This window comes from Boleophthalmus pectinirostris, unplaced genomic scaffold (genome assembly GCF_026225935.1).
Source record: "Boleophthalmus pectinirostris isolate CB_2022bp ecotype Guang Dong unplaced genomic scaffold, ASM2622593v1 HiC_scaffold_20, whole genome shotgun sequence".
Classification (NCBI taxonomy): domain Eukaryota; kingdom Metazoa; phylum Chordata; class Actinopteri; order Gobiiformes; family Gobiidae; genus Boleophthalmus; species Boleophthalmus pectinirostris.
In genome coordinates, this window is record NW_026571153.1 from 23,617,062 (window position 1) to 23,644,352 (window position 27,291).

At 37.7% G+C, this 27,291-nt stretch overlaps 3 protein-coding genes and 1 long non-coding RNA gene across 10 annotated transcripts; 2 read left to right on the forward strand and 2 right to left on the reverse strand.

The window, feature by feature from the left end:
• The first annotated feature begins 1,388 nt into the window (after positions 1 to 1,388).
• On the forward strand, positions 1,389 to 9,456 carry LOC110158279 (acidic leucine-rich nuclear phosphoprotein 32 family member D-like). Of its 2 annotated transcripts, none has more exons than XM_020922729.2 (7): positions 1,389 to 1,564; positions 3,555 to 3,704; positions 4,402 to 4,524; positions 4,878 to 5,061; positions 6,144 to 6,235; positions 6,436 to 6,505; positions 7,580 to 9,456. In XM_020922729.2, exons 1-7 carry the CDS (start codon positions 1,511 to 1,513, stop codon positions 7,660 to 7,662), a joined length of 756 nt encoding a protein of 251 aa, XP_020778388.1. In that variant the 5' UTR covers positions 1,389 to 1,510; the 3' UTR covers positions 7,663 to 9,456. The 2 variants fall into 2 exon arrangements, with proteins under 2 accessions (XP_020778388.1, XP_020778389.1); XM_020922730.2 differs by having other exon boundaries at positions 1,393 to 1,564; positions 4,878 to 5,055.
• Positions 9,457 to 10,290: 834 nt separating this feature from the next.
• On the reverse strand, positions 10,291 to 21,498 carry LOC110158301 (coronin-2B-like). 6 transcript variants are annotated; one of them, XM_055156133.1, is made up of 13 exons: positions 21,313 to 21,498; positions 18,750 to 18,950; positions 17,792 to 17,908; positions 17,197 to 17,346; positions 15,922 to 16,236; positions 14,575 to 14,691; positions 13,756 to 13,852; positions 13,095 to 13,210; positions 12,349 to 12,439; positions 12,061 to 12,218; positions 11,001 to 11,168; positions 10,692 to 10,760; positions 10,291 to 10,603 (listed from the first exon to the last, which is right to left on the reverse strand). In XM_055156133.1, exons 2-13 carry the CDS (start codon positions 18,948 to 18,950, stop codon positions 10,538 to 10,540), a joined length of 1,665 nt encoding a protein of 554 aa, XP_055012108.1. In that variant the 5' UTR covers positions 21,313 to 21,498; the 3' UTR covers positions 10,291 to 10,537. The 6 variants fall into 6 exon arrangements, with proteins under 6 accessions (XP_055012108.1, XP_055012109.1, XP_020778415.1 ...); XM_055156134.1 differs by lacking the exon at positions 21,313 to 21,498 and adding an exon at positions 19,054 to 19,374; XM_020922756.2 differs by lacking the exon at positions 21,313 to 21,498 and having other exon boundaries at positions 14,587 to 14,691; positions 18,750 to 18,959.
• Positions 10,959 to 20,494, forward strand: LOC129409677 (uncharacterized). Its single transcript, XR_008632520.1, has 3 exons — positions 10,959 to 11,141; positions 14,556 to 18,960; positions 20,391 to 20,494. It is a non-coding gene; the product is annotated as an uncharacterized LOC129409677 (long non-coding RNA).
• A 2,246-nt stretch (positions 21,499 to 23,744) lies between the features above and the next one.
• LOC110158313 (uncharacterized) lies at positions 23,745 to 26,739 on the reverse strand. The gene is made up of 3 exons (XM_020922768.2): positions 26,349 to 26,739; positions 24,452 to 25,396; positions 23,745 to 23,834 (listed from the first exon to the last, which is right to left on the reverse strand). The coding sequence occupies exons 1-3, from the start codon at positions 26,658 to 26,660 to the stop codon at positions 23,745 to 23,747; spliced, it is 1,347 nt and encodes a 448-aa protein (XP_020778427.2). The 5' UTR covers positions 26,661 to 26,739.
• Positions 26,740 to 27,291: the final 552 nt, after the last annotated feature.

A 27,291-nucleotide genomic window follows, 5' to 3' on the forward strand; every position in this document is an offset into this window, starting at 1 on the left:
ACTTTCTATATTTTAGATACAGAAGACATCAAATATACAATGCAAGATTTAAAGAATTATACAGCATATGTTTAAAAAAAACCAAACATGAAATGGTTTTCACTTCACAGCTGTGCCAGTTCAGGGTCAAAGACTGCCAAAAGTGCAAAGAATTGATCATAGTAAAGGGTGGACATTTTTAAGAATCTAAAATCTAAATATTTTGTTAATACAGTCCATGTTTTTTTTCTTTGCGCAGTTTCCCTCCAAATCTTGCCTTCACGTGCTCCCGGAAAATGCAACATTTTTGGCCAAATTTTAACTATTCTGCTTTTAAAATTGACATCAGAATAAACAAGACTGTACAAGAAGTTACACGTTAGCATGTTGATTTTATAAATGTATTTCCAGTTTGAATAAGTACATTTATTGCTTTATGTTCTGTTTCGCTAACACTTTTAAAAATAACGAAATAAAAACTACATTAAAAATAAAATATACAATATGAATAAATATGACTTAAGTAGGTTTTTATGTGTATACATCATTTCATTTCTTTGGGACCACCACAATAGCGATCTACGATAAACAATTTGGGGGTTATATGGATTGGTATAAAATATCCGATGGTTTCTTAAAGCATCAAACGGCTTGACCCATTTTTCACACGAAGCTCAAACGTTTTATAAAGTTGGACAGAGCCGCAGAGGAAACGGGCCGCCCGGCCGTCACATTAAAATGTGATTTGTGATTAAATTTCAAAAACAACTATTTTAGGACTATAGAAAAGAAAGAAGTGTGATCCAATGTCCTATTTTGTAATATATAAGGTAACAGAGATGTCAAAAGTAGTACAGAAAATCAGGCTACTAATTGATATTAAAGATAGCATCAAAACTACAAATTTGAGCAAATATCGGAACTTTAAAAAGTCACACTCACAGGACAGAAAGTAACCAAAAAATCACATTCTAAAGAGAGTGTGCGTGTGTTTTATTCATATTATAATCGTAAATCAAGCTTGAATTTTAGGTTTTAGGTTTTTCCTTGCCCACAAGTCATTGTAATTGTTATTCAAATTTCCAGAACCTGTACAGTATCAGAGCACAGATGTACAGACTAGCCTAAATTAGGCTGTTCCACGGTGCCTCATAAAGCGAATCAATTTCTATGGCCAAAACCTGTCCAAGCTACAGGCCAGATCTTTGAAGAGGTGCCATCACTCACTGTTACAAAATAGAAATAGAAACTGAAAAAAATACATAAATAAAAGCATCCATAAATGATAAATGACACATCTACTGACAAGCTACGAGTTATTTCAAACATGTTCATTGTTCCTTTTTCTCAGACTTGACTGAATGAGCCTGACGCCCGACGGATGTAAGCAGTCAGGAACTAAGAACTTTTATTGTGAAATCCGGAGCCCGAAGCCCCCCTCTGTCTTCACTGCGGCTCCTCGTGTTTTTACCGAAGAGAGAACCAAGAAGAAACATTTTACGATCCCAACTCAGACCAAAAACAGCCCAAAATGGACATGAAAAAGAGGCTCTCGCTGGAGTTGAGGCACCGGTCTCCTTCAGAGGTAAGTGCCCGTTTCCGTGCGCTCTTTTTCCGCGTAATTTGTCCATAGACCCGGCTAGAGCTGCTGGAGGAGGAGTCTTCGAGCACATGGCTGATGTCTGCAGGCTTGGAAATGTTTTAGAATGCCCAAAATATCTTAAATGTATTCAAAGCTACGTGTTTTGCTGTACAAATTGACTGGTTTTGCTTAAGAAAATACGATAATCTGTTTTTACGCGCTGGAACTCGCTTTACGCGCAGTTGTGCCGCGCGATAACTGCAAGTCACAGTTCAGTTTTGGATTCATTTTGGTGCACAATACTTGCAAATTATTCCCTCTTTAATCAATCGTGATAATAAAAAAAATCAATTACGGAGTTTAAAGTTTACAAGAATTGCTAATATTTGTTGTAGGTTATTCGTAAAAATCTACTCGTGGGCCCGACTAGTTTCTGATGCCTTGTTAAATTGTATTGCATTTGCTCAACTATAACAATTTTAGCACTGAATGTTTCACTTAAACTGATGAATTAAAATGTCTAATAATTTACGACTAATTAAAATGTTTAGAAGTTTAGAAATGCAAGAGTAATGTTGGTGTACATCATGATAACGACATATTTTGCTATTTTCCCACTTGCAGTGGGTGTGTGTTTGCTAGAGCTTCAATATATAAATGTATTTTTAGTCACAAAATATTAATTATACGTCACTTTGTAAAATTAATCTTCCTGTTATGTTGCACCCTTAGGCAGCATTACCCAGAGATTAGTCGGAGCCCAAGCACGAAGGCGCGTAGCTAGTAAAATGCTAGTTAGCTAAAATGCTACAATTTCTTACTTTATGATAACATGCGGCTATCTTTAATCACAAAGTTATTATAGATCACAACGTTGAGTTCGGTAGATCGATTACATATGCTTAATTATATGAAAAAATGAAAGCAATTGCAAAAAGTTTAATAAATATATGTTAGCTATGCGGCTAATTGGCAGCGACACGCATGTATTGAGTTTACCAACAGCAGGTGGATGGATTCGCAACCCTTTTATTATGAAACAAATTTAATCACTACATTTATTTTACTTATTTTATGCCAAAGTAAATGCCCCATTTTCTTTTAAATTGGCGATACATTTTCTACATTGCTTAAGATTAAACGAGGTAGACGAGTAGATAATGCCTCTAAAGTTGCATCAGGTTAATGGATCGACATGATAACTACATCTAATAACATAATAAAAAGTATATATTTTTTAATCTGAGAAGACAAGTCATTTCATATAATGTTTTACCATTCTACGCCTGAACAAAATTACCATAAATGTGTATTAAAAAGGGGGAAATTGTTAAGGGACTTTCTTAATACCATTTGGCGTTTCCCTGTTGTGGCAGAGAAGTTGAATCGCACTTTCTTTGCATCTTTGCAAGTTTGTGGTGATGACAGGATGACAGTTATTTGAGTGACTCATAGTGTAAAAAAACAAAACATCTTTCCTTTATACAGCCACGGTTGAATTAATAAAGTAATGTAGGCCTGATCTTAGTCTTTTTTCACTACAGTTGGTAGTAGACACTTACTTAGACAAACTTTATTGATCCACGAGGGATATTTAAGTAGTTAAGTAGGAGTGGACAATATGACAAAAAACTAAACGACAATGTTAGTAAAGGTACTGAACATTTTTAAAGTAAATTTTTCTGGTGTAGGGTCTGTTAATTGCTTGTCTCTGTTGAGTTGCATAATATGGCATTAATTATATCTTCCTTGGATTTATTCAATTGCACTTTGCAAATCAAATGAAAAACGTGCATTCTTATTGTGACTAGGTCGCCTCTCCATAGATCTTACCTCTGATTTTGCCTGGTGGTCCAGCTTGTCTTCATAAAAATATAGATTTATAATTTGATACCATAATGTAACTACTACTACACTTAAATTGTGGCCACATACATATAATGTTTACTACTTTTGTATTAAATGTTATAATTTGATAATATTTTAATTGTAGATGAAGGAGCTGGTTCTGGACAACTGTCGCTCAAGTGAAGGGAAGATTGAGGGAATCACAGAAGAGTTTGCAAACCTGGAACGTCTCAGCCTCATCAATGTCGGTCTGACCAGCGTCGCAGAGATCCCTAAACTTCAGAAACTCAAAAAGGTAATGTTTAATTTCCGCTTCAAATATGTATTATTCCCAGTCTGTTATCATAGCTTGTGTTTTCAAATGGGATACAGCAGGTTAATAAAAATGTTCTTATGTACAGGAATGCCAATAAAATAATTTTTGCAAGATTCTTGTGAAATGGGCTGTTAGTCTTTTTGGGGGGGTGGGGGGCTGGCTATGATATGGAGAGATCACATTCAGAAAGCTTGGTCTTTCACCTCAGAAGCTAAGTGGGGATGATTAGGGTCTGATTAGTTCTTGGATGGGAAACTGCTGGGAATATCAAGTGTCACAGTGGAGCAACAGTGGCTCTAGTGGAAACTGATGCTGTGTCCTTAGGCAAGACGCTTCACCCACATTGCTTAGTATGAATGTAGTGTGAGTGTTGGTAATGGACGGAGGGGCCAATGGTGCAGATTGGCAGCCTCACTTCTGTCAGTCTGCCCCAGGGCAGCTGTTGCTACAGTAGTATCTTACCACCACTGATTGTGGAGTGAATGAATAATACTCTGTTAAGTGCTTTTAAAGGTGGTATATAAATCCAATGATAAATTAATGCATTTGTATTGTTATTATGAATAACCCATTTGTTCTGGCTTGGATTAGAAGCAGTCATTTCAAGTTGTTGCTTGGAAAGCCACATATTTATTGACACTTAAAGTAAATATGTGTTTTGTGTTTTATTTTGCAGTTAGAGCTGAGTGACAACAGGATATCTGGGGGTCTGGAGGTTCTGGCTGAGCGACTGGTGAATCTTACACATCTGAACCTGAGCGGGAATAAGTTCAAAGATATCAGCACGCTTGAGCCACTGGTGAGGCCCACATTTAGTTTATTCACTTTTAGTATAATACTTAATTTATTAGCTATAGACTGAACTGTCTTGTTGGACTGTATTTGACAAAAGCCATGTCTTTATTTGACTAAAAAGGTGTGGCAAAAGCAAAAACGATTATGTATTTATATAAACACAGATTAAACTTGTGAAGTGACTTTAATCTGCTTTTTTACGTATACTTGCCAAAAAAAAAAAAGTATGTTGTCCCACATAAATCCTTATCTAAGTACATTTGGTCGACCAAAACACCATTAACTGATCCTAACTAAAATAGTGATGGACCTTATTTATAGAGTCTTATTTTGTAAAATTTTTTTATCTTCCTGTAGAAAAAGTTGCCCCAGTTGAAGAGCCTGGACCTGTTTAACTGTGAAGTGACAAACCTGGCAGATTACAAAGAGTCCATCTTTAAGCTTCTCCCACAGCTCACTTATCTGGATGGATATGACATCGACGACTGCGAGGCGTCTGACTCGGAGGGAGACGGGGTCGAGGATGAAGAAGAAGGTCTGGGTCAGGACTGTTCTTTTATTCTTATTTTTGCTCATGGTTCACTGTGAATGATTCCTTTCCATCTTTAATTCTATTGATACTTTGCAGCTGCTTGTTGCATGGTTGTGTAAAAATACTACATAACACTGTTCTATGTCCAGTTCTACCTGTGAGTTTAATTTAGTTTAGATGTTTATCAGGAACAATGTGCACAAAACATTGACCTACATAAAGAGGTAATATGGTTGTTCCAGGTTATAATAGTGATGGCTAGATGAGGCCTTAAGGTGTGTGTAACACATTTCCAACACTGTGTTGACACAGTGTAGACACTGTGTTGTGTGGTTTAAAAAAAAAAATGAACTGCTTCCGATGCAGAAGCATTGACACAGTGTGGGGTTCATTCATTCAGATATGAATGAGTACAATGAATGCTTATGAAAGTGATAAAATAATAAAGTTCTTTCAGTAAATCTGTAGTGAGCTCCTCTTGGAATTGATCAAAATGAGCCCACACAACAAGCCTATCTTCTGTTTCTTTGTGGTTCTGTGGTGATGAACAAACACAGCGATGACTTTGAGCCTTGTGCTCCTCACTCTAAATGAGCCACGTCAGGGCTCCAGACACGAGCCACACCAAATGACACAGTAGATGTATTGGTCACGTGACTTTTCTTAAAGTGATGCACAGCGGCACAGCTCAACACAGGCATCACCTGCTGAGCTCGACACAAGTGTCGACTCATTTGGCCCATCACTAGGTTATAACTTAAAATTGCTAATTTCTGCCTTCTAACATACTGAAATTTTGAAATATCGTGTTACTGAATATGATGATACAGTATCCGCAATCATTTCACCTGTTGTAGCTTCTGTCAAGTCGGTTCTTTATGGTCAGATTTTTGTTAAAATAAAGATCAGATTCTCTAACTTGAGTAGGTCAGTCAGAGTAGGTCTTCCAGTTAGCTTCACACCCCCAGGCAATGATGATGACATCAGCTGCAAAGTATTAATATCTATATCTGGAAAAACCATCTGATAAATCATCTCTGCACATTACCACCATTCTGGGCTGGAAAGTAACATTCTTCTTTGAATCTCAGAGGGCGAGTCTGAGGACTTCGAGGACGAGGAGGAAGACGATGATGAAGATGTTGTCGCTGAAGAGGATGAGGACGACGACGATGAAGATGAGGTCAGAGTTTGAACTGAAACTGACAAAAAGGGGGTGTCAAATATCATACCCTTTTCTTTGAAATTGATGTTTTCAAAAAAAAAATTATCTTATTGATTTATTTTCACTATATTACAAAATGTGAAGGAGAAAAAAAGGTAATTGAATAATGTAGCTTAAATGTCTGCCATAATTCAATGTTTAATTCTTATATTTTTAAGGATGGAGAAGTGAATGGTGATGTTGACAGTGAAGATGATGATGAGGATGACGACGATGAAGAGGATGATGGTGAGTGCTCTTTATAAAATAAAAAATTGGAAGTTCCAAAGAGCTTCAGTTTTCATCTGCTTTTTCTTCTCTACATCAGATTTTCAAATACTAATGAGGGATGGAATGAGATCTCACAAGACCAAATTGCCACGTGTTTGTGTACCAGTGCTAATGCAAACCTAATGCTAAGAAAACTAAATTTGTAGAAACCACAACCAGAGTATTTTTAGGTGTATTATTTCAGTTTGTTGCATTATTTAAATATTTATCAGGCTCTGAAACTGGCATTACACTCTACACACAAAGACCTACCTTTTTAAAAGCAGAAATGTCCTGAAGTTTTTTCTGCATTTGTGAAGGGTTTAAAATTTAGCTACTGACATTTATTGATTTTAGCACGACTCTGCAATAAGACTGAAAGATCTTATTGTATTGATATTGATGTTGTTTTGGACCGATTATCGCGATCTCAGACAACACAATTTTGGAGCGTCAAAGCCACATTTTTTTGCAGTGCTCTTAAAGCCCAATTTAAGGGCGAAGTATAGTTCTGCGACGACTCAACGCACACTGCTGCCGTCACTTTGTCAGTCATTTTTGATTTATGGGTCTCCATCGAGGTCTATGCGCCGCAAATTAATTCACCACCACACTGAGTCGTGCCTTTTAGTCCAACAGAAGCTGACCGCATGAGCGGCACAAGAAGCGAGACGTTTTTTTCAGCGCTTATAGTTTATGCAAATAAGCCATGCGGTCTTAAGTTTTGTTTCTGTAAAACGTTAACAAATGTGTGCAAACGGTCCAGCATGAAATTGTCAGTGCAGGACTCTGGTATGACATACCATATGTAAGTTTCTGTGGCAATTTTCAAGTCAACCAAAGGTAAAAGGTATCTACTGGTTATTTAAAAACACAGTGGAGTACCTCCTGTATTACAACATGACATTACAAGGTAGAACAGCATGGTTTAAGTTTGAGAGAAGAACTTAGTCTAAAATATGCAGGGTTTGTGAGTTAAACATGTGTGAATGAAACAAAACACAGCTCCAGGTACAACAGATGGGTCCTTAATTTGTAACTTCTTATCCACAGATGAGGACTCTTCTCCGACTAAAGGAGAGAAGAGAAAGCGAGACGGAGAGGACGACGAAGATGATGATGACGATGACGATTAATAGAGACCGCCCCGTTTCCAGAACCACGTGACCTCCTTCTGACTCCTCCCACCTGCATCACATGATCTTCTCAAACACCCAAACATGGCCGCATTCAATCACTTCCTCTTCCAGGTCTTATTACCCTGTACAACTTTATCCAAATGTAAAAAAAATCACATCCAGACTGCTAAAGAATCAACTAAATTAAGCTTTATAAACCAGAACATAGAAGGGTATGTGCATTGCCTTAAAGATACACTTTGTAACTTTTGGTGGAGGAGTATGCCACCTGCTTGTGATGTCCTTGTTACTGCATTGCCTGGAATGTTTCACAGTATGGCATTAAATTTATCTTCATGGAGACAAGCTTGCGATGCCACCTGGCCAAATTAAAGGTCAGATCTGTGGAGAGGTGACCTCGCTTAGTTTGAATGCTGTGAAGGCTTCTTTTTTTTATTATTTAGCAGTGACAAACCTCTATCTTGCATTGCAATTGCAGGCAAATTTAATGCTGTACTATGGAACATTCTCAGAGACAAGCCAATAGTGGGACCCCTCTCCAAAGGAAATGTTACATGGTGAATCTTTAAGCGCTCTTTAGTCCCTCAACTGGCAGCTTAAAACCAAGTAACAGTACAATGATTCCCAAAAGATTATAATATTTTGTGCATATTGAAGTGGTAGTCTTGTATGTGTACAAAAGTGGTCTAGGATACGTGGGCATGCATCGTTGTTTTTCCTTCAATAGTTATTGTCAACAGTTTTTGGAGTAGCAGATGGGAGCAATGACAAGTTTAATGTAGGGGAAAAATACATAGCTTTTATTGGCTACCAAGTCTCCTTTTTCATTGGTGTGTTGCATTTAAAAAGAATTATAATCAATTATTTTAACATTTTTATTTTGTTCCTCCTTTATACAACTCCAGAAAGAAGGTCTCCCCAGTAAAAGTTCCGCAATGTGGCATCGAAAGGTGCATTGTGTAACTTTTCTGTTGGACTGTTTGTCAAATGCTTTTCTCCATGGAGATGTTATCGCGTTGTCTGAGATGTTTCACAGTATGGCATTAAATTTATCTTCATGGAGACAAGGTCATACAGTTTGAATACTTTTTTTTTAAGCAATGACAAACTTCTATCTTGCCTTTATTCAATTGCAAGCAAATTTTTAATGCCTTACTATGGAACATTTTCACACTAAGTAAATTGAGACAAGCAGATAGTGGACCCCTCCCCAACCAGAAAAGTTACATAGTGAATCTTTAAGCGCTTTAGTCCTTGAACTGGCGACATTTCTGTGCTACAATACCACCTAAAAACCTGGGGAAATCTTTTGACAGCAGCTATGTGATCCTAGTTATATTACGCACATGATTTATTAAACATTGACCTAATTATAAGCAGTATTCATTGTCATAGCTCAGATCTGCCATCCCAAAGTAACGCATGCAAACTCCTATCTAATGAAGGCAATAGGTTTGTGTAGAAAACTAAATTAAAAGACTACAAATATACTAAATTAAACAAAATTCATAATCCATAATTTTGTTGCGGCCGGTCGCGCTCAGGGCAAATGTCTTCTCTTCTGTCTTTCGCCAAACAAAAGCTTTTTAAAATAAATATTTTTGCAGAAAATTACAATTTTGTTGAAATATGCTTTTGTGTGGTTGTAGATCCGTTCATACACTGACTGGCTTTTGTTCTTTTTGTTGTTGATTTTCTTTTTTTTTTTTTTTACTTTTCTGTAACTTAAAGGAAAATCCAAAAATAAATACTCAAAGGACTTTGTAAATAAAATCTTAACATTTTGTGACATTTTCTTGCTGTTTTGAGGTTTCTTTATTTAGAATTAGAATTTTTTGAGATTCAGAAAAGATTTTGAGTGAAGATATCTTTGAAGTTCATGAGACAGGTTTTAATGTTTTTCTAATGACTTTAGTTTGGTGAGATAGTATTTTTGTGGAAGGAAGTGGTGCTGAGTTCTTAAACCTGTCATCAACACGGTAAACTTCATCCAAAATTCAGAGACAGTTTACGAGGAAGGTGTTTTTCTGACAGTTTAAACCTTCATTTAAGAAAAAGGTGCTGCCATGTTTTTAATTAGTCTAAACATAAGCCGTGTCCCAATTTGTCTTCGAAAGCTGCAGCCCTGGAATTGGGACTCTGCTGTAGTTACAATTCAGACGAGGCATTGTCAACATGGTTGGGTTAGGTAGGTAGGTAACAATTGTGGAATTACCTGCTGCTCCTGTCCAACCAGAAAGTAAAATTATAATCTTCACCAGAATAGGTTCTTAGTTAAACATTGTTTTATATAAGCTTTTACTATGTTTCAGTGAAATTAATAGTTTAACCTGTCATATGGGCTTTAAGTGTATGTAATAGGCATATAGGGTTATCAAAAGACAATCAAGTACTAATTGATAGAAACTAAATTTGAACACGTATCAATACTAAAAAAGTCACACATTAGAAATAAATCTTTCCTGAATAGCTTTTGAATGATCTTAAGCCGTATCTGAAAATAAAGAGGGTTTTTTAATATCATTATGGTTGCAGAATCAGTATATAGCGTCAATTCTATTCCTTAGTATCGAATTTGAGTTTGAAATTTTATTGTCATGCATAAAGACAAAAAGTTCCTACAAATTTGCAATTGTACATTCTTTTAGTCTTTTTATTCAGAAGTGCAAATTTGACTTCACATCAAAGTAATTTTATTGTTCTTAACTCTATTTAAAAAGAACAGATACCAATATTTCTACAGCATCTGATCTTTAGTGACATCTGGTGGGGAAAAGGTGCATTGCAGTCAACATAAATTTATCAAAATCTTTCAGTGCTTACAAAGAATTTTACAAAAACAAAATGATTGAACTAAAAATAAAAGACACATTCAGAACGAAGCCCTCATGCTGTTTCTTGTTACTTTAATCTCTATTTCAAGTTGGGAAATTCTCTCCTGCAACAAAATAAGAGAAAATAATTTGCAGATTTTACTACCATCGGTTTTACACCAATTTTATTTTATTTATTTTTCTTTTTTTAACCTCTTTCTGATTCAGTTGCTCCCGTAGTTCTCTTATCTCTTCTTGCTGTTTGTAAAATGCCTGTAAAAGCTGATATTTGAATACAGAAAATCATTAATTTCATTCAGAGATGTAATTATCAATAGTCTAAACAAAATAGTGTAGAGTTTAGTTCCACTTTAACAATAGTGATTTTAAGACTCAAAAATGTTTTTGATCTTAAATAAATGTATTTTGAAGATGATCAAATGAATGCATATAACATGAAAATAAATGAAATACATCTATTTAGTGCTGTGATGTTTGATTTTGTTGAATGATTTTGTGTACCTCTGACTCAGTGTTTGGAGGTGGTCTCTCAGTGGGCTCACAGCAGTGCGGTGTGCAGCAGTACGGCCACAGAGGCAGAAACGTCTCATCCACGGTCCAGCCTGAGAGATCATTCACCTCATGGGAGAACTTCAGATCCTGGTAAGACAACTGCTCCTCATAGAACGCCTGAAAACAAAAGTAGGGCTGTCAAAAGTATCGAAAATCAGATTGATACTAAAAGTAATGTCGAAACTAGATAGTAATTTAAGTAGATATAGATCATAGGTATAAATGGACATAGCTAACTGCCAGCCACCGTGTTCCAAATCCGAAGTGTTCATGGGGGTGGGCATTTCCAGCTCCTTCTGACCCTGACTCCAACTGACTTATATTGGAATATTGTCACCCTTCTCTTCATGTAACTGCTGCTGTGATCCTTGTAATTTTGGTCTTAAAAAGTCCGTACTAACTTGCTGTACATAATACTGGTGTTTTTAGTCCGCTATTTTGTCCGTAAATAAATTTCAATTCCAAATATAAAACTCGGCTCCAACTTTGCTCCTGTAACTGCAAACATCTGTGAGCTTCATTTGGCTGGAGCCGAATGCTATGACTGATGTCACACTCACTTAGTCCACTTCTGTATACAGTCCATGATATCAATATTTAAAAAGTCATGTTCACAGGAAAGAAATGAACCTTTCCTGAATAGCTTTAGAATGATCTTGAGCTGTATCAGAACAACAAGTATAAGAGCACATAGACTAGTATACACCCATGGGCCGATATGGAAACACAAGACCACATGGGAATAGAAAAGAAAGTACTATGACTTAATGTTAAAAATCACATTCTGTTGTCTAAATTACCTGCCTTACCAATGACGGTGTTTTTTTTTTTTTTTATTATCATCATGGTATAGGAGTTTAGTCTATTTCTTGGTATTGAATTTGAATTTTACATTTTTGTATTGTGACACTACTTTACATTACACTACATTTTTAGGCATATAAGAGTACTTTTACTTGAGCAAACTTTTTCAGTTCTTTTTTCATCATTTAAAACATGATTGTGGTACCTCCTCCATAAAGTCCATGTCTCGTGTCAGTGCATTGAGGTCTGGCTCTAAGTGGATCCAGTGGGAGCTGGGCAGTCGGTTTAGCCCTCTCTCAGGAGCCGATTCTGGGTATGGGTTGGTCACTCGAGTCCCAGGCTTCAGAGACATGAGTATAGGTCCTGAAAATCAAAAACACATGGGTAAAATATGTTTAATACTAGTATAAAGTAATGACTAAACCAGGACTAAACCAGTAAATTAGAACTAAAATCAGGACTAAACTAGGACTAGAACCATTGACACACTGACCTCTGTTGACCCCTGCGAGCCACTCTTGAGCCGTCATGGCCGCCTGGTTTCCTGCTGTCGGTGGATACAAGTCTTCATGGAAAATACCAGGCTGCATATGAGACAAAAAGTTCTTTTGCAAATCCATCAGAATCAGAATCATCTAATGAGATAATAAATAATGTAATAGGATATATTGCCTTTCAAGACACCCAAAGGTGCTCAGTGCTTTAGTGGTCAGCCCAGGGCAGCTGTGGCTACAATAGTATCCACAGCTACCCTGGAGCCGAATGATGGGAGCAAGACTGCCAATCTGTGTCATCGGCCCCTCTAACAAACACACAACATTCATATTAGGCAATGTGGGTGAAGTGTTTTGCCTAAGGACACAACAATAGTTTCCATTTGAGCCACTTCTACATGTGTAATATTCCCAGCCTTGTATGTTCCACAGTATGGCTATCTACTTTGCGTGTATTGAATTACAGATTTGCTATTGCTAAATTAAAATATTCCTTTGGCATTACTATGGCCTCCTCTCCATGGGTCTGACCTGTAAAGAGGCTTGGTGGTGTCACTTGCTTGTCTCCATGGAAATGGATACGTTTATTGGTGTAACTTTTCTGATCCTATATACTGATCAGTTATAGGGCACCTTTAATGCTATTCTGTGGAACATTTTGGACAAAACAATGATCTCCATGGAGACAGAGCAGACAGTCTACCAGGAAAGTTACTTGGTGCACTTTTAAAATAGAACCATCTACCTCTTTCCTGGGGACGATCATCGAAACCGGCTCCACCAAATCTTTGACACAAATGAGGCGATAAAACCTGTAAACTTCACACGTTTTTATGTTCAACCCACGTTTTGGCATCACTCCTAAAAACACAAAACATAAACAAAGTCAAATATTAAAGCTCCAATATTACACGAAACTGACTTTTGTGAGCTGTAAACTGTTATAACGTTGTTACCTCATCACAGACATACCTGGAGTTGTGTTTTGTTTCATTCACACATGTTTGAGTAACCCTTTATTATTATTAATTAATTATATCTACAAAGCTTAAAATTCTCTGTTCCACATTGTGATGTCATGTAGTGGTAGTTTTCAAGTCAATAGTACCTTTTACCTTTTGTTCAGTAGAGATTGGAAATTCCAGGGCTGAAATCATCCAAATTATTTACGTGAAAGTGTAAGGAGTTTAAAACCACAATGGAGCACTTCCTGTATTACCACTTGACATCACAAGGTGGAACAGAGTATTTTCAGTTTAAGAGAAGAACTCTGCCTAAATATGTAGGGTTTGTAAGGTAAATGAAATAAAGCACAACTCCAGGTCTGTTTGTGATGAGGAAACAACTTTATAACATAGATCAGAAAATAGTGTAATATGGGCCCTTTAATTCAAATAGAGTCTCACCCAGGCCTCTCTGTGGCAGCAAGGACCTGAACTCAGTGAGAAACCTGAGGAAAGGCTTTTCGCCGCTCAGCTCGTAGTACCGAATATTCCCATCACCCTACGACAAACAAATGCATCACAGTCTACACACATTATGTAAATATTAGTTGAAAATATAAGAGGATAAATTATAAGTAAAAATAAGTGCAGACTCTGTACAATTAAAGCTCCACTGTGTAACTTTTTTGCTGGATGGTCCACCACTGCTTGTCTGTATGCAGATATTATTGCTTTGCCTAGAATGTTACACTGTATGGCATTTAACTATATCACAGGCCAAAGAGGGTAGTACTCAGTTACATTTACTTGTGTAACTTTTTAAAGAAATTGTACTTTTCGGAATACTTTTCTAGCAGCATACTTTTACTCCTACTTGAGTAATATTTTTGTTGAAGTAACAGTGCTCTTACTTGAGTAAATGTTTTGGTGACACTTCCCACTGTGAGTAAGTCTACAAGTGACAAAAGTTTTATGTGGAAATATGAAATGATTCGAACATGTGTGTTTCTTGCACTGCTTCTTCAGACATAAAGACATTTTGTTCCTTAATTAATGTTTTGTCCTTCAAATTGCATTAGTTTCAAATTGTCAATCAATGTCCCAACAGTTACTCTTTTAGTTACTTGAGTAGTAGTTTTCACAAATACTTTTTAATCTTACTTAATTTCTTAGACCACATCTTTGTACGTCGAGTCACTACTGTAAGTTTCTATAATAATACTGCAGGCATAAAGTATATAAAGTATCTCCTCTGTTAACAGGAGACACTGCTTCACACACAGAGGGTCCAACCTTCCCAGCCAGGTACAGCATGTTTGTGTCGGGGTCATAGAAAGGAAACAGGACTCCAGCTGCTCCGTCCAGGTCCTCCTCATACAGAGGCTCAGACAGGTCCTCCTGAAACAACATAGGAACCCTGCATCATTACAGACAGTTATGGAAAAGGCTCATGTGAGTGTTGTCATGATGGTAACATTTAAAGATGCACTGAGTAACTTTTATGGTAGGGAGTCCATCACCTTTTGTATCAGTGGAATTGTTAGTGCATTGCTTAGAAAGTCTCACAGTATGGCTTGTAACTAATAATATCTCCATGGAGACAAGAAGATAACACCAACAGGCCAGTGGAATGACAACCCCAGTTACAGTAAAATTGCATGTTGCAAGGTATTTTTGAGCAATAAAAAAATGTTATGACATAAATACTAAAGTGAAAAGTTTTATGCAACACTGTGGAACATTCCTGGCAAAGCAATAACATCTCCATAGAGACAAGCCAGTAGCAGTCCTTCTACCAGTAAAGTTACACAGTGCACCTTTACACTTGACTTCAACACTAAGGATAAGGTTGCTTGATACACAATGCCAATTTTGCTACATTTAATTATAATACTTAAACAACTTTTCAAAGTAATCGATAGGGCTGTAGTCGACTAAATTACATATCTTTGTGTATCTTACCCAAACTTCACCCATAAGACTACACTGGCATGGGGATTCATGCAAAAGGACTAACTGTGCAGAAAAATTGTATGTAAACTGTAAAATGTTTTTTACAGTAATTAAACTTGTGAGTTTATGAGCCTTTTTGCATATAAATACCAAAAATCGTACAAGCAAATAGAATAATTACATTTTGGTCAACTTAGACACATTGACCATGATGAGACCATAAGACGATAAGACTAAATATTAGATTTTCTGTACATTGCCCATAAAGTTATATAGGCCCCTGCCCTCCAAAGGTTATGAGACTGTATATAGTGAATGCAATGAATACACAAATGCCTATAAATTTTCATAGTGCTGTTTACTAGGTATCAAAAATCAGATTCCGAAATACTAAAACTAGTATCAAAACTAGATACTCATTCAAGCAAGTTACGATATTGACAGGACAGAAATGAACCTTTCCTGAATAGCTTTAGAATGAGCTGTATCAGAACAAGTGTAAGAGCACATAGACTAGAAAATATGCCCATGGACCACTATGAAACCTACCTGGACCACTGAGGAATTACACAGATATAAGACCACATGGTAATAGAAAAGAAAGTACTATGATTTAATTACTATCATGATAACACTACTTCACACTACAGGCCTATAATGTACTGGAGTTCTGACCGGGTCCCACAGCACAATCTGCCTCTGGTTCCACGGAGAACAGCCAGTGGAGAGGAGCATCTTGTCATTGATGAACAGCACTTTACTGGCTCTGTGTGGCCCCCTGCTGGACACCTGCAGTATCTTCCCCATGCGTGGGTCCAGGATTCGGATGCGTCTGTCCTTGGAGGTTACGGCCAGAGAGCTCCCGTCTCTGCTGAAGGAGACTGACAGGAGCAGGGCCTCGGAGGGACAGCGGTACAGAAAGGGCATCATGACCACACGCACTGGGGACCTGAGCACGGACCCAGGCTGTGACAGGTCCCACAACAGCACCTGCACACACACAACATGAAAGCAGCGTGTTAGGTTTAGTTCAATGAAATAAATACAGTAAAATGTCAAAAACAGCCAGCCAGCCATCCAGTGATTTTTTTTAAAGAAGGGGTGTTATAGTAATTATTATTAGTATTATCATGTAAAAAGAAGTGGACGAAGTGATTTTGATATCACCCAGAGCACTCGGCTCCAGTCAAAAGAAACTCATCGAGGCTTGCAGTTATAGGGGTGTATTTGGAGCCAAATCAAATATTTGGAATTTCGAGTATCATAGAAACCATGACAAAACATACAAAAATGCACGTAATCTGGTATTTTCTAAAGGATAGACACAAAGATGAGACAATCATATCTGAAGGAGCGGTGCAAGAAATACAAATGTTGAAATCATTTCATTTTGTCACATAAAGCTTTTGTCATTTGAAAACTTACTCACAATGGGAAGAGGAACCAAAACTTTTACTCAAGTAAGAGTTGTGTTACTTTAGTAGAAATATTACTCAAGTAGGACTTAAAGTATATGCTAGAAAAGAAGAAGAAAAAAAATATTTCTTTAAAGGGACATTGTTTAACTTTTCTGGTGGAGGGTCTGTCAAATGCTTGTTTCCATATAATGTTATTTCTTTGTCTGAAATGTTTCACAGTATGGTATTAAACCTTTCCACCTTCATGGAGACCAAACCAGACCAAGTTATAGATCTGTGGAGAGGGGACCATGCTCACAGTCAGAATGCATGTTTTTCTCTGTATTTTTGAGCTATAAAACCTGTAACTGAATACATGTAAGGTAGAGCTGTTTAATGTCCACACTGTGGAGCATTCCAGGAAGAGCAATGACATATCCATAGAAACAAACATACTGACCTCCAACCAAAAAGTTACACAGTGCACCTTTAAAAAGTTACTCAAGTAAATGTAACTGACTATTACCCACCTCTGATGCGATCCTGGACTCACCTTGTAGTCATAGGCAGAGCTCAGCAACAGGTTTTCAGCTGTAGGGTGCCACTCGATGATGGCCACACGTCTGGAGTGACCCATCAGAGTCTTGGTGGCCCAGGTCAGGTCCTTCTGCACCCCACTCACTGGTATGTCCCAAACCTTCACCTACACAAACACAGAGTGTTTGAGTAATCCTTTATTTTTAGTCCGTCTACATTTCCAAAGCTCAAAATGCTCTGTTCCACCTTGTGATGTCATCAAGTGGTCTTCAAGTTAAGAACTACTTATGTTTGTAGAGAATGGCACTTCCAGGGCTGAAATTATCCAAATGATTCTAGTGAAGGTACGTATGTAGAGTTTTTGATGAGGAAACAACTTTATAATATGTTCCCCATAGTTTTGTTAGATTCATGCATGTTTGATTGTCCTGCATTTGAGGCTCAGAAAAGTTCTGTTGGCTACTACCCCCTGTCTCCGCCCCCTGCCTCCGCCCACTGCTCTGCACTTACTTATTCAAAATAGTCCTATTCAGAAAACCTGAATCTACCACTACAAAACCATATGTTGTGTTACTGTTTTATATGATTCTTAGGTGTTATTAGTGAGGTACCGTGCAGTCTTCAGAGCAGGAGGCGATGCAGTGGTCGTCAAACGGGTTCCACTTCACGTCCAACACCTGTGCCCTGTGCCCACACACCCGAGGGTGCAGGGGGTCCACCCGGCCGGTCTGCAGGGCACACAACTCATCAAGAGATACCACCCTCTGCTACCAGGCCTATCATGAGAAATACTATATCAACAATAATTTTTGGGGGGGTCAATATTTATTGCAAGGACGTTTTCTGTGTATTAGTGGGAAAATTTTGGCTATTTCTTTGTACTACAATCAGATTTCAGCTGTACATGGTTGAATTATGAATGTCTATGACTCCTTATAGATACAAACTAGCTACTTATGTGTTGCATTCTGTTATTTATTTATTGCAGCTCATATTTTTAACAGTCACAATCACACTAGGTAGAATTCTGTCCACACAATTTACACATTTATTCTTATACTTTAAACATTAAGTAAACAAAATAAAGGTGTTTTATTTATCAGGTAATAATTTCTGTGTACATTAGAGGAGTTCTGATAGTGTGATGCCACAATTTCCAAACAGGAAGTCAAATTTGAAACCTAAAAAAATTGCCAGCTTGGGCTAACAAGTGTAAATGCTTTTCCAAAAATCATAAATATAATGATCTTAAGTGTGTTTTAGTAAAATTTGTGGTCTAACCTGTCATAGGCAGTTCAAAGGACACTTATTTTCCCACTTGTATCAAGGAATTCTTTCAGAGTAATTGTTTTGTAGAGTCACATGTAAGAGCTTTTTCAGAAAAACATCAACTAAACTGAATCACTTTCAATTATGCAGTACAAACCACACATCATGACACACAGAGTGAAGCTTTCAAAACTTTCTGAAATGAGTGACCAAAAATATAGAACTTTTTCATTATATTCAAATTTTTTGAGATGGTCTGTATATGTTTTGTTTTTCTGATATTGTACAGATATCACTTACATGAGTGACGGGCAGCACAAGGAAGGCCCCCCCGCCCGAGCACTCTGTCACCACGGCGATGAAGGCGGGGTTTACGGCGCAGCAGTGGGTGTCATGGACGCCGCGGGTGATTGGCAGTCCATCAAAACTGTGCTCTCGAGACGCTGGCTTCGCAAAAACATGACGAAACTTTGAGCCCCGGAAAGAGGAGCGTGCTGACATCTGGAGATAGGTCAGATTTCTAAATAGAGCTGTAACTTAAAGGGCCCATATTACATTATTTTCTGATCTATGTTATAATGTTGTTTCCTCATCACAAACATACCTGGAGTTGCGTTTTGTGTTCCACCTTGTGATGTCATGTGGTAATACAGGTCTTTCTAAACTCCACACACCTTCACTAGACTCATTTGGAACAGTTCAGCCCTGGAATTGCCAATCTCTACTGAACACAATATAAAAGGTAGCTGTTAACATAAAAACTACCACTTTATGACATCACAAGGTGGAACAGAGCATTTTGAGTTTGGAGATGTAGACAGATTAATCATAAAAGATTTGTTTGTGGGTTTGGAATACTAACTGGTCCAGATTCTTCCTATAATGGTTGATTTAACTGAAAATAAGTGGGTTACACATCTTTGCATTAGCGTTTTACATGTCCATGAGCTTCACAGTTCCCTTTTATCAGATCATAGATAAAAAAAATTCCCAACGCCTGTAGGCATGCATGCAAAGTAGTCTGGAAACTTGATTAAAAAGTTATTGAGGATCCATAATTCATAAGATTATAAAGCCAATAATGATAGGTGATTGCATTATTGATGAGTCAGGACAAAGTAGCAGCTAAATTTCCATCTCACACTGTTATAAGATTATGTAAGTCTCAGGGCTCAGGCTGACAAATCCCTCCTTGTCCCCTTAATTATTCATGGTTTACATACACTCTTCCTGTTGTTACTAAGTCCTGCCAGCCTTTAACCTTCACAGGGCCAATTTGCTGCATGGCAAGGGTAAACTGAAGTACTGCACACAGTTTGTTACTCTCAAAAGCTTTAAGTCGTGCTACAATGTTACCTCATCATAAACATATCTGGAGTTGTGTTTTGTTTCATTCACACATATTTGAGTAACCCTTTATTATTAGTCTGTCTACATCTCCAACATGCTCTGTTCCACCTTGTGATGTCATGGAGCAGACTGTAGTTTTCAAGTGAACAGGTGCCTTTTACCTTTTGTTCAGTAGAGGCTGACAATTCCAGGGCTGAAATTATCCAAGTGATTCTACTGGGGGTGGCTGGATCTTAAAAACACATTGGACCACTTCCTGTATTACCTCATGACATCACAAGGTGGAATGGAGACCTAAATACACAGGGTTTGTGTGTTAAACGTGTGAATGAAACAAAATACAACTCTATGTATATTTATGATGAGGAAACATTACAACATAGATCACAAAATGGAGTAATATGGACCCTTTAAATTCTGGAGCTTTGCTTGATCAGGCTGCAGTAAAAAGCTGGAGGATTGGCCAGTTGTGCCACCATGTTCTCCATTTGTGCAGCAATGTGTACCTTATTAGTGCTGTTAATAGAAAATCCAAAATCAAGACTTTTGTAGCAATGGTTTTGTATTTATTCATTGTTATGATATTTGTAGATACATTTTGAAGGCTGTAACAAATAATAAAGTGTCGTGAGTATACCACATGCAATTATTAAATGCTGAAATCATATATTTGTTTAAATGTTGTTAATGAAGTCACACAATTAATGCTTAACTATTGAAATCTGATATATGTGTTTAAAGAAACAGCTGTGTAGGTTGTGTCTTTTTAAGGAAATTCTGTACAGAGCAGCTGACAAGGGGACATTCTGGCTGGCACCAAACCTAAATAGATCCGGTCATTCCCATAAACGGAGAGGCTTCAGGGAGGATCCAAGGCGTAAACCTCATCAACATATCATTATGCATATTTCTGTGAATGTATATATACTGGGTTAAGGGACAGATGCAGGTGTTCAGACTGCCTGAAACTAAGTCCTGTGTAGAATAGGCCATCAGGGATAGTGGTCTGACCCAGAGCTCTGTATTAGAATTGTATTGGACAGGGAATAAATTCTTTTTACTTTTAATCGATCGATTCCAGTTGTGATTTTTGATAGAACACGCCTAACAACTTATACCTCTTTACTTACTGAACCACATGAAAAAACGTTCAAATTTCAGTGTCTTTTCTGTCAGCATAAATTTAAAAAATAAATAAGTAAAATGATGACAGTTTTCAGAATAGTTTCAGGAAGTGGTGCCATTATTCTACTCACATGACATAATTGCTGTCAGTTGAGGGGACGTGAATATGGGAAAGTTAAAACATGACAAATAAAGTTAAGGTTCAACATTTGTGGATTTTGTTTGGATATTTCTTTTAAATACAGTTAATCTTGCATGTGCTCTGTGTCTGAAATTATGACGTCACATGCAACTATTGGTTAGTGATACATTTAAATAATATTTTCTAGCCCCAATTTATAACCTGAACTTTAATCCACGTGCACATCTATTTAAAATTATATCTTACCTCAAACCCAGAATCATGCAGGAATCAAGGTTGGTCGATTTGACACAGGCGATAAATTTTCGACGCGGTGAGAGCCACTTTCCTGCGTGTCGTTTGCTGCTAAATACCTGCGCGTGTCTTGTTGTGTCCGCTCCCTCCTCCGTCTCCTCTTCCCTCTTTCTTTCTTGTCTTTTTTTCCCCTCTGTGTTGTCGCGCTCACCTCTGATCCGTGACGTCTCCGCACCGCGCTCTTTACGCACCGCTGGCCCCACACAAACGCCCCTCCCCATCTGATCCTCATTCACAAAACCCAGGGAACCCGAAGACCCAAGTTTGTTTACTAATACCAGACAGGCTGCACCTCGAGGAGCCACAATACTTCTCATGCTGTTTATTAGGTTACATGTAAACATAATTATGATTAAATCTCATTTAAAGCAGTAGACCTACAGAAAGTATTACAGTTATAAGACTTTGCAGAGCCATAACAAAACATGTATGAATTTTACAAACCCAAGTCCTGATGCAGTAATGCAACACATCTAATCAGTACAAACTTTAAGGTATAGAATCTGGACCATACCATACAATCAGTAATAAAAACACATAACCCTATGCATTAAATATACCTACTGAGCAGGTGTATTTGAGCAAGCTGATCATATTAGCTGTAGGCTAATAAATCTCCATTTGAGCTGTGGGTCAGTAGTTATGGAAGATCAGATGGTAAATGGTTACATTTTTATATAGCTCTTTTCCACCTTCAAGAGACCTTCATACATGCAGCAGTGTACACAGACACTGGTGATGACTTAAGATGGACGTTAAACCAGAAATATAACCATAAACACAGCTTCCTGAATTATAATTCTGTGCTATCTATAACATTACATGCATGTCGGCTCTAGTAGGCTACATATAAGCATATTCACCAAGCTAAACATGATTTGATTTCTGATTGAAATTAAGTTTAAGTAGTACAGAGTTACTAAAGTTCTGTAAAAGAATAAGAAAATGTCTTCACACAAGATAAAAGAAAATCTTTCTCTGGTAATACAGGAAGTGCCCCACTGTGTTTTTAAACTCCATACACCTTCACTAGAATCATTTGAATAATTTCAACCCTGAAATTGCCAATCTCTACTAAACAAAAGTAAAAGGTGCTAACTTGAAAACTACCAGTTGTTGATGTCACAAGGTAGAACAAAGTATTTTGAGCTTTGGAGATGTAGACAGACTAATAATTAACGGTTACTGAAACATGTGAATGAAACAAAACATAACTTTGAATATGTTTTTGAAGAGGTAAAAACATTCTAACATGGCTCAAAGCTCACCAGAGTAATTTTTGCATGTAATACCTTAAAGAGCCAAAAATCGTCTAGTCATCTTTATGATAGACATTCAACATTTGGTAATATGCTAATATGTTTTGGTAATGTTGATATAAAGCTTCCTGACAAGAAGGTGTGGAGCAATTTTCAGGACATGAGGTTGAATCCGATGATTGAGTCTCGTCTGTGGACAAAGCAGTAGGAATTGTAGAAGATTCAGTTGTCTTGGTAAAACTTGAGGATGGACTTGTGGTTGAGAATCTTGCAGTGCTTGAGTTTGGTGAAGATGAAGAGAATATAGAGTTTTTGATGGATTCAGTTAAAGGATTTTCACTTTGGGTAAACGCAGATGATTGAGTCTCATCTGTGGACAAATCATTAAGAACTGTAGAAGACTCTGTTGTCTTGGTAAAACTTGCAGATGGACTCATGGCTGAGGACCCTGTTGTGTCTGGGTTTGGTGAAGATGAAGAAAATGTAGATGTTCTGCTTTGATCAGTTGAAGGATTTTCACTTTGGGTAAATTCTGATGACTGAGTCTCTTTTGTGGACAAAACAGTTGTCACTGTAGCAGCATATTCAGGTGTATTGGTAAAACCTGAGAATGGACTTGTGGTTGAGAGCCCTGTTATGCTTGGTTTTGGTGAAGATGAAGGAAATGTAGATGTTTTGGTATTATCGGTTGAAGGATGTTCACTTTGGGTAAAGTCTGATGATTGAGTTTTGTCTGTAGACAAAACAGTAGGTATTGTAAATAATCTGGTTGTCTTAGTAAGATTTGACAATGGACTTGTGGTTGAGAATCTTGCAGTGCTTGAGTTTGGTGAAGATGAAGAGAATATAGAGTTTTTGATGGATTCAGTTAAAGGATTTTCACTTTGGGTAAACGCAGATGATTGAGTCTCATCTGTGGACAAAACATTAAGAATTGTAGAAGACTCTGTTGTTTTGGTAAAACTTGTGGATGGACTGATGGTTGAGGACCCTGTTGTGTCTGGGTTTGGTGAAGATGAAGAAAATGTAGAAGTTTTGCTTTGATCAGTTGAAGGATTTTCACTTTGGGTAAACTCTGATGACTGAGTTACTTTTGTGGACAAAACTGTTGGAATTGTAGAGGATTCAGTTGTCTTGGTAAAACTTGAGAATGGACTTGTGGTTGAGAATCCGGTTGTGCTTGGGTTTGGTAAAGATGAAGGAAATGTAGACTTTCTGACGGATTCAGTTGAAGGATTTTTACTTTGGGTAAACTCTGATAACTGAGTCACTTCTGTGGACAAAACTGTAGTAATTGTAGCAGAATTAGGAGAGGTGGCCTGGGTGATACTTGAGGTTTGACTTATTATGGTTGGATTTGGTAAAGATGCAGATAATGTAGAGGTTATGACAGATTCAGTTGAAGGATTTCTATTTAATACGGGCTCAGTCTCTGTGAAAACAGTCACGCTTGCCTCAGATACAGGCCGAGGAGGTTTTGAGGGATTGGTTTTATGTAATTCTGAATCATGTTCAGATGTTGTCAATCTAGTTACTGCAACAGCTGATTCAGATGGAAGATTTGAAGCTGTTTTCTGATTAGCTAAAGGACCTGTAGTGCCAGTTGCTGGTATTGGAAAGGTTTGTGGCGGAGCTGTTTTTGAATTTGCTCCATCTCCATTCGCTACAGCAACTCCTATTCCCACTCCTACTATCCCTCCTCCTATTGCCCCTCCTCCTATAGCCCCTCCTCCTGCTCCTCCGCCTATAGCCCCTCCTCCTGCCCCTCCTCCTATAGCCCCTCCTCCTGCCCCTCCTCCTATAGCCCCTCCTCCTGCCCCTCCTCCTATTGCCCCTCCTCCTGCTCCGGCTACTGCTGCCCCTTCCCCCGCTGCTGCCGCCCCTGCTCCGGCTACTGCTGCTGCTGCTGCCCCTGCTCCGGCTACTGCTGCCCCTGCTGCTGCTTTGGCAATTTTTTCACCAATTTCTTTTAAAACATTTAAAAAGTCACGCAGATGGTTTGGGCCATTGCGAGTTTCTTGGCTTTTCTTTTTATCATTTCTGTTTTCATTTTTCTTTTTTGTAGTAGTAGTAGTGGTAGTGGTAGTAGTAGTAGTAGTAGTGGTTGTTGTTGTGGTAGTAGTCGTAGCAGTAGTAGTCGTAGTTGTAGCAGGTTGTGTAGTCGTAGGCAGTTGTGTGGTAGTTATTGCAGTTGTGGTATTGGGAGATGCAGTAGTTGTTGAAGTTGGTGGACAGTTACAGTCTTTCTGGTCATTAAACTCTGGATAAAAGTCAGTGACTGTGGTGTCTGAAGGACAGTGACTTCCAGGAAACAGCACAAAAGCAGATGATTTTCTTAATTTCAGTTGGGTTAAAGTCTCAGTCTCCATGTATTTGCCTGTTGGTTCCTCTGGGACATTGTTGCCCCAGTGTGCACTCGCGATCCATCTTTGTTCTCTGCTGCTGTAACAACAGAAGGCCGACCACATCACAGAAGGAATATTGGTCTTATTGTTGAGCAGCTTATTACCAGGCTCGGCTCCAGTCACTAAATACCCTTTAATTCTGTTGTTACTGTTCATGCAGTATTTCTCCATGACACATTTTACACACGTCTCCATTTTATTCCAGCTCCCCTTGCTAAACGTTACTTCTTGTGGGACAATGTTAGTCACAGTGAAAGTGGAGATTTTGTCGGTTTCTGAGAAACCATAAGACCTGGGAAATAGAAGCCCTCTGTTGTAGTTATTGTCTGTGGCATGTAGCTGACATTTGTCTGGAACCATATTTGATACAAGCTGAAAGAAAAAAGACAAATAGACCAATAAATTCTACAATAATTATTGTTTCTTTCATTAATTCTAATTAATTTTATTTATATATTTTTATTTTATTACAAGTGTTTCTTAATACAATATTAAGCTGAATTACCCAATATTATTAAACATGACAATAGTGTGTTTCCTTTATAAAGTATGTATAAAAGCAGAAATCATTTTATGAAACATTTTGTGAACTCAAACCAGTATGAAAGTGCTATGACTTTTTGGGATGAGCTCTAGATTGGCTGTACATGCACATTGGAGCCATTGCCAGAGGTGACTCTCATTTAGGCAGAACAGAGTCACATCTGGATGAAAGCTCCTTTCCTCTCAGTGAAGCAAAGCACCAGTTTCCTTTTGCTTTTTAAAAAAAGCATTTATCTGTGGGTAAGAGATCATGTGATCATGTATACTCTAAAAAGTTTAAAAGCTGGACATGTACTGTTCTTATTATATTCACTCAAGCACCTTGTTAAAATGCAGTAAGAAGCAGTGCAATAAAAGAGTATGTGCAATACAGTGGAATAGGATTTTTAAATGTCTGTACTAACGTGACACTGTAAGCACTGGCTTTGTTCACCTGCCCTGTCTAACTCTACATAGTCTCTGGAAATAGTGTGTGTATGTTTTATTTTTTGTTTACATTTATCTAAATGTTCATTAATCTGCACTGTTCCCCCTTTTTACCCTAATTTACTTTTCCATCTGAGAAAGCTGTTAAAGCTAAAGCTGTGCTATTGATCAAAAAATATTCATGCATATTAGTCATTTATCGAAGGAATTTTTAGAGCTAGGAACAAGTCAGAGATGTTAATGAATGCTTTCCTTTTTCACATTTTGAAAAGTAGGTACCTGATCTTTAAGATTTAAGACCTTACATCCTCTTTTAATTTACATAGTACAACAGTATCCAGTATTAAAAACATACCTGTGGCTCAATGATCCATGTGAGATCAAGACTTTTGATTGTCCCTTCACCTGTGAACTTGTACGCTGAAAACACTGGGATCTTGTTTTTCGTGTCGTAGAGAGTGAAAAACCTGCGCTGGTTGGCATAAATTTGGCAGATTGCTTTGTATCGGTTCTGATCCTTTATCTCTCCATTCTCCAGCACTCCAGGGATATGTGGAGGAGTCCCATGGAGGAAGAACTCTGTGCACTTAGAGACAGAGCGCACCACTTCAGCCTGACAGTGAGACCAGAGGAGCAGAGACAGGAGCACCAGACTCTTGAGGTCCATCTCCAACCAAAATAATGTGCTGCTTATGGTTACAAACTGATTGAACACAAGGTTATAAACTTCAGATTCCACAGATTCCACATTTCTGACTTCTTCTTTTCTGACTTCTCCTTTCTCATTGTAATTTTGCAATCATAGGTCAATTTAAGCAGGTGTTTAGAGAACTGAAAGTAAGTAAATTCAATTGAATGATTATATATATGTTAGAATTATACAGAATAAATAAATCCCTTACTAGTGCCTGGATGCTGTTGATTAGTTGGTTTCAGATGTAAGAAATTAAGACAACTTAGAGAAACAATTGTGAGCGCAATAATGTTTAGTTCCTCCATAAAAAAGCTGACCAAGACATTTTCATTTCAAAGTTGACCCATGTTTATTCTCCGAAAACTCAAATGGGCTTCAGTCCTAATCATGATTTAGAGAATTGAGACTGCAGAAGTGAACATTCCAAAAATTATTTTGTTAATTATTTTCTAGTAATGGGAAGTCTACAAACAACAGAAGGCAATGAAAGGAAACGCAAGTTTATTTATAGCACAATTTGTAAGCAAAGCAATTCAAAGTGATTTACAGAATAAGAAAGACATCAAAATCACCATACAAACAAATCAAAGCATAAATAATTATT

Bases quoted from the DNA above. Each gene is read 5' to 3' on its own strand.
- LOC110158279 (XM_020922729.2), top strand. From the start codon at position 1,511: ATGGACATGAAAAAGAGGCTCTCGCTGGAGTTGAGGCACCGGTCTCCT. The intron at 3,705-4,401 runs GTAATGTTTAAT...TTTATTTTGCAG, and splicing joins AACTTCAGAAACTCAAAAAG to TTAGAGCTGAGTGACAACAG. The intron at 6,506-7,579 runs GTGAGTGCTCTT...TCTTATCCACAG, and splicing joins CGACGATGAAGAGGATGATG to ATGAGGACTCTTCTCCGACT.
- LOC110158301 (XM_055156133.1), bottom strand. From the start codon at position 18,950: ATGTCAGCACGCTCCTCTTTCCGGGGCTCAAAGTTTCGTCATGTTTTT. The intron at 11,169-12,060 runs GTACCACAATCA...TTTTGTTTTCAG, and splicing joins ACATGGACTTTATGGAGGAG to GCGTTCTATGAGGAGCAGTT. The intron at 10,761-11,000 runs GTACACAAAATC...TTCAAATATCAG, and splicing joins CTCCAAACACTGAGTCAGAG to CTTTTACAGGCATTTTACAA.
- LOC110158313 (XM_020922768.2), bottom strand. From the start codon at position 26,660: ATGGACCTCAAGAGTCTGGTGCTCCTGTCTCTGCTCCTCTGGTCTCAC. The intron at 25,397-26,348 runs GTATGTTTTTAA...TTTTTCTTTCAG, and splicing joins CATGGATCATTGAGCCACAG to CTTGTATCAAATATGGTTCC. The intron at 23,835-24,451 runs GCAATAGGAGGA...TGAATCCGTCAG, and splicing joins TAGCCGGAGCAGGAGGAGGG to AAAGTCTACATTTCCTTCAT.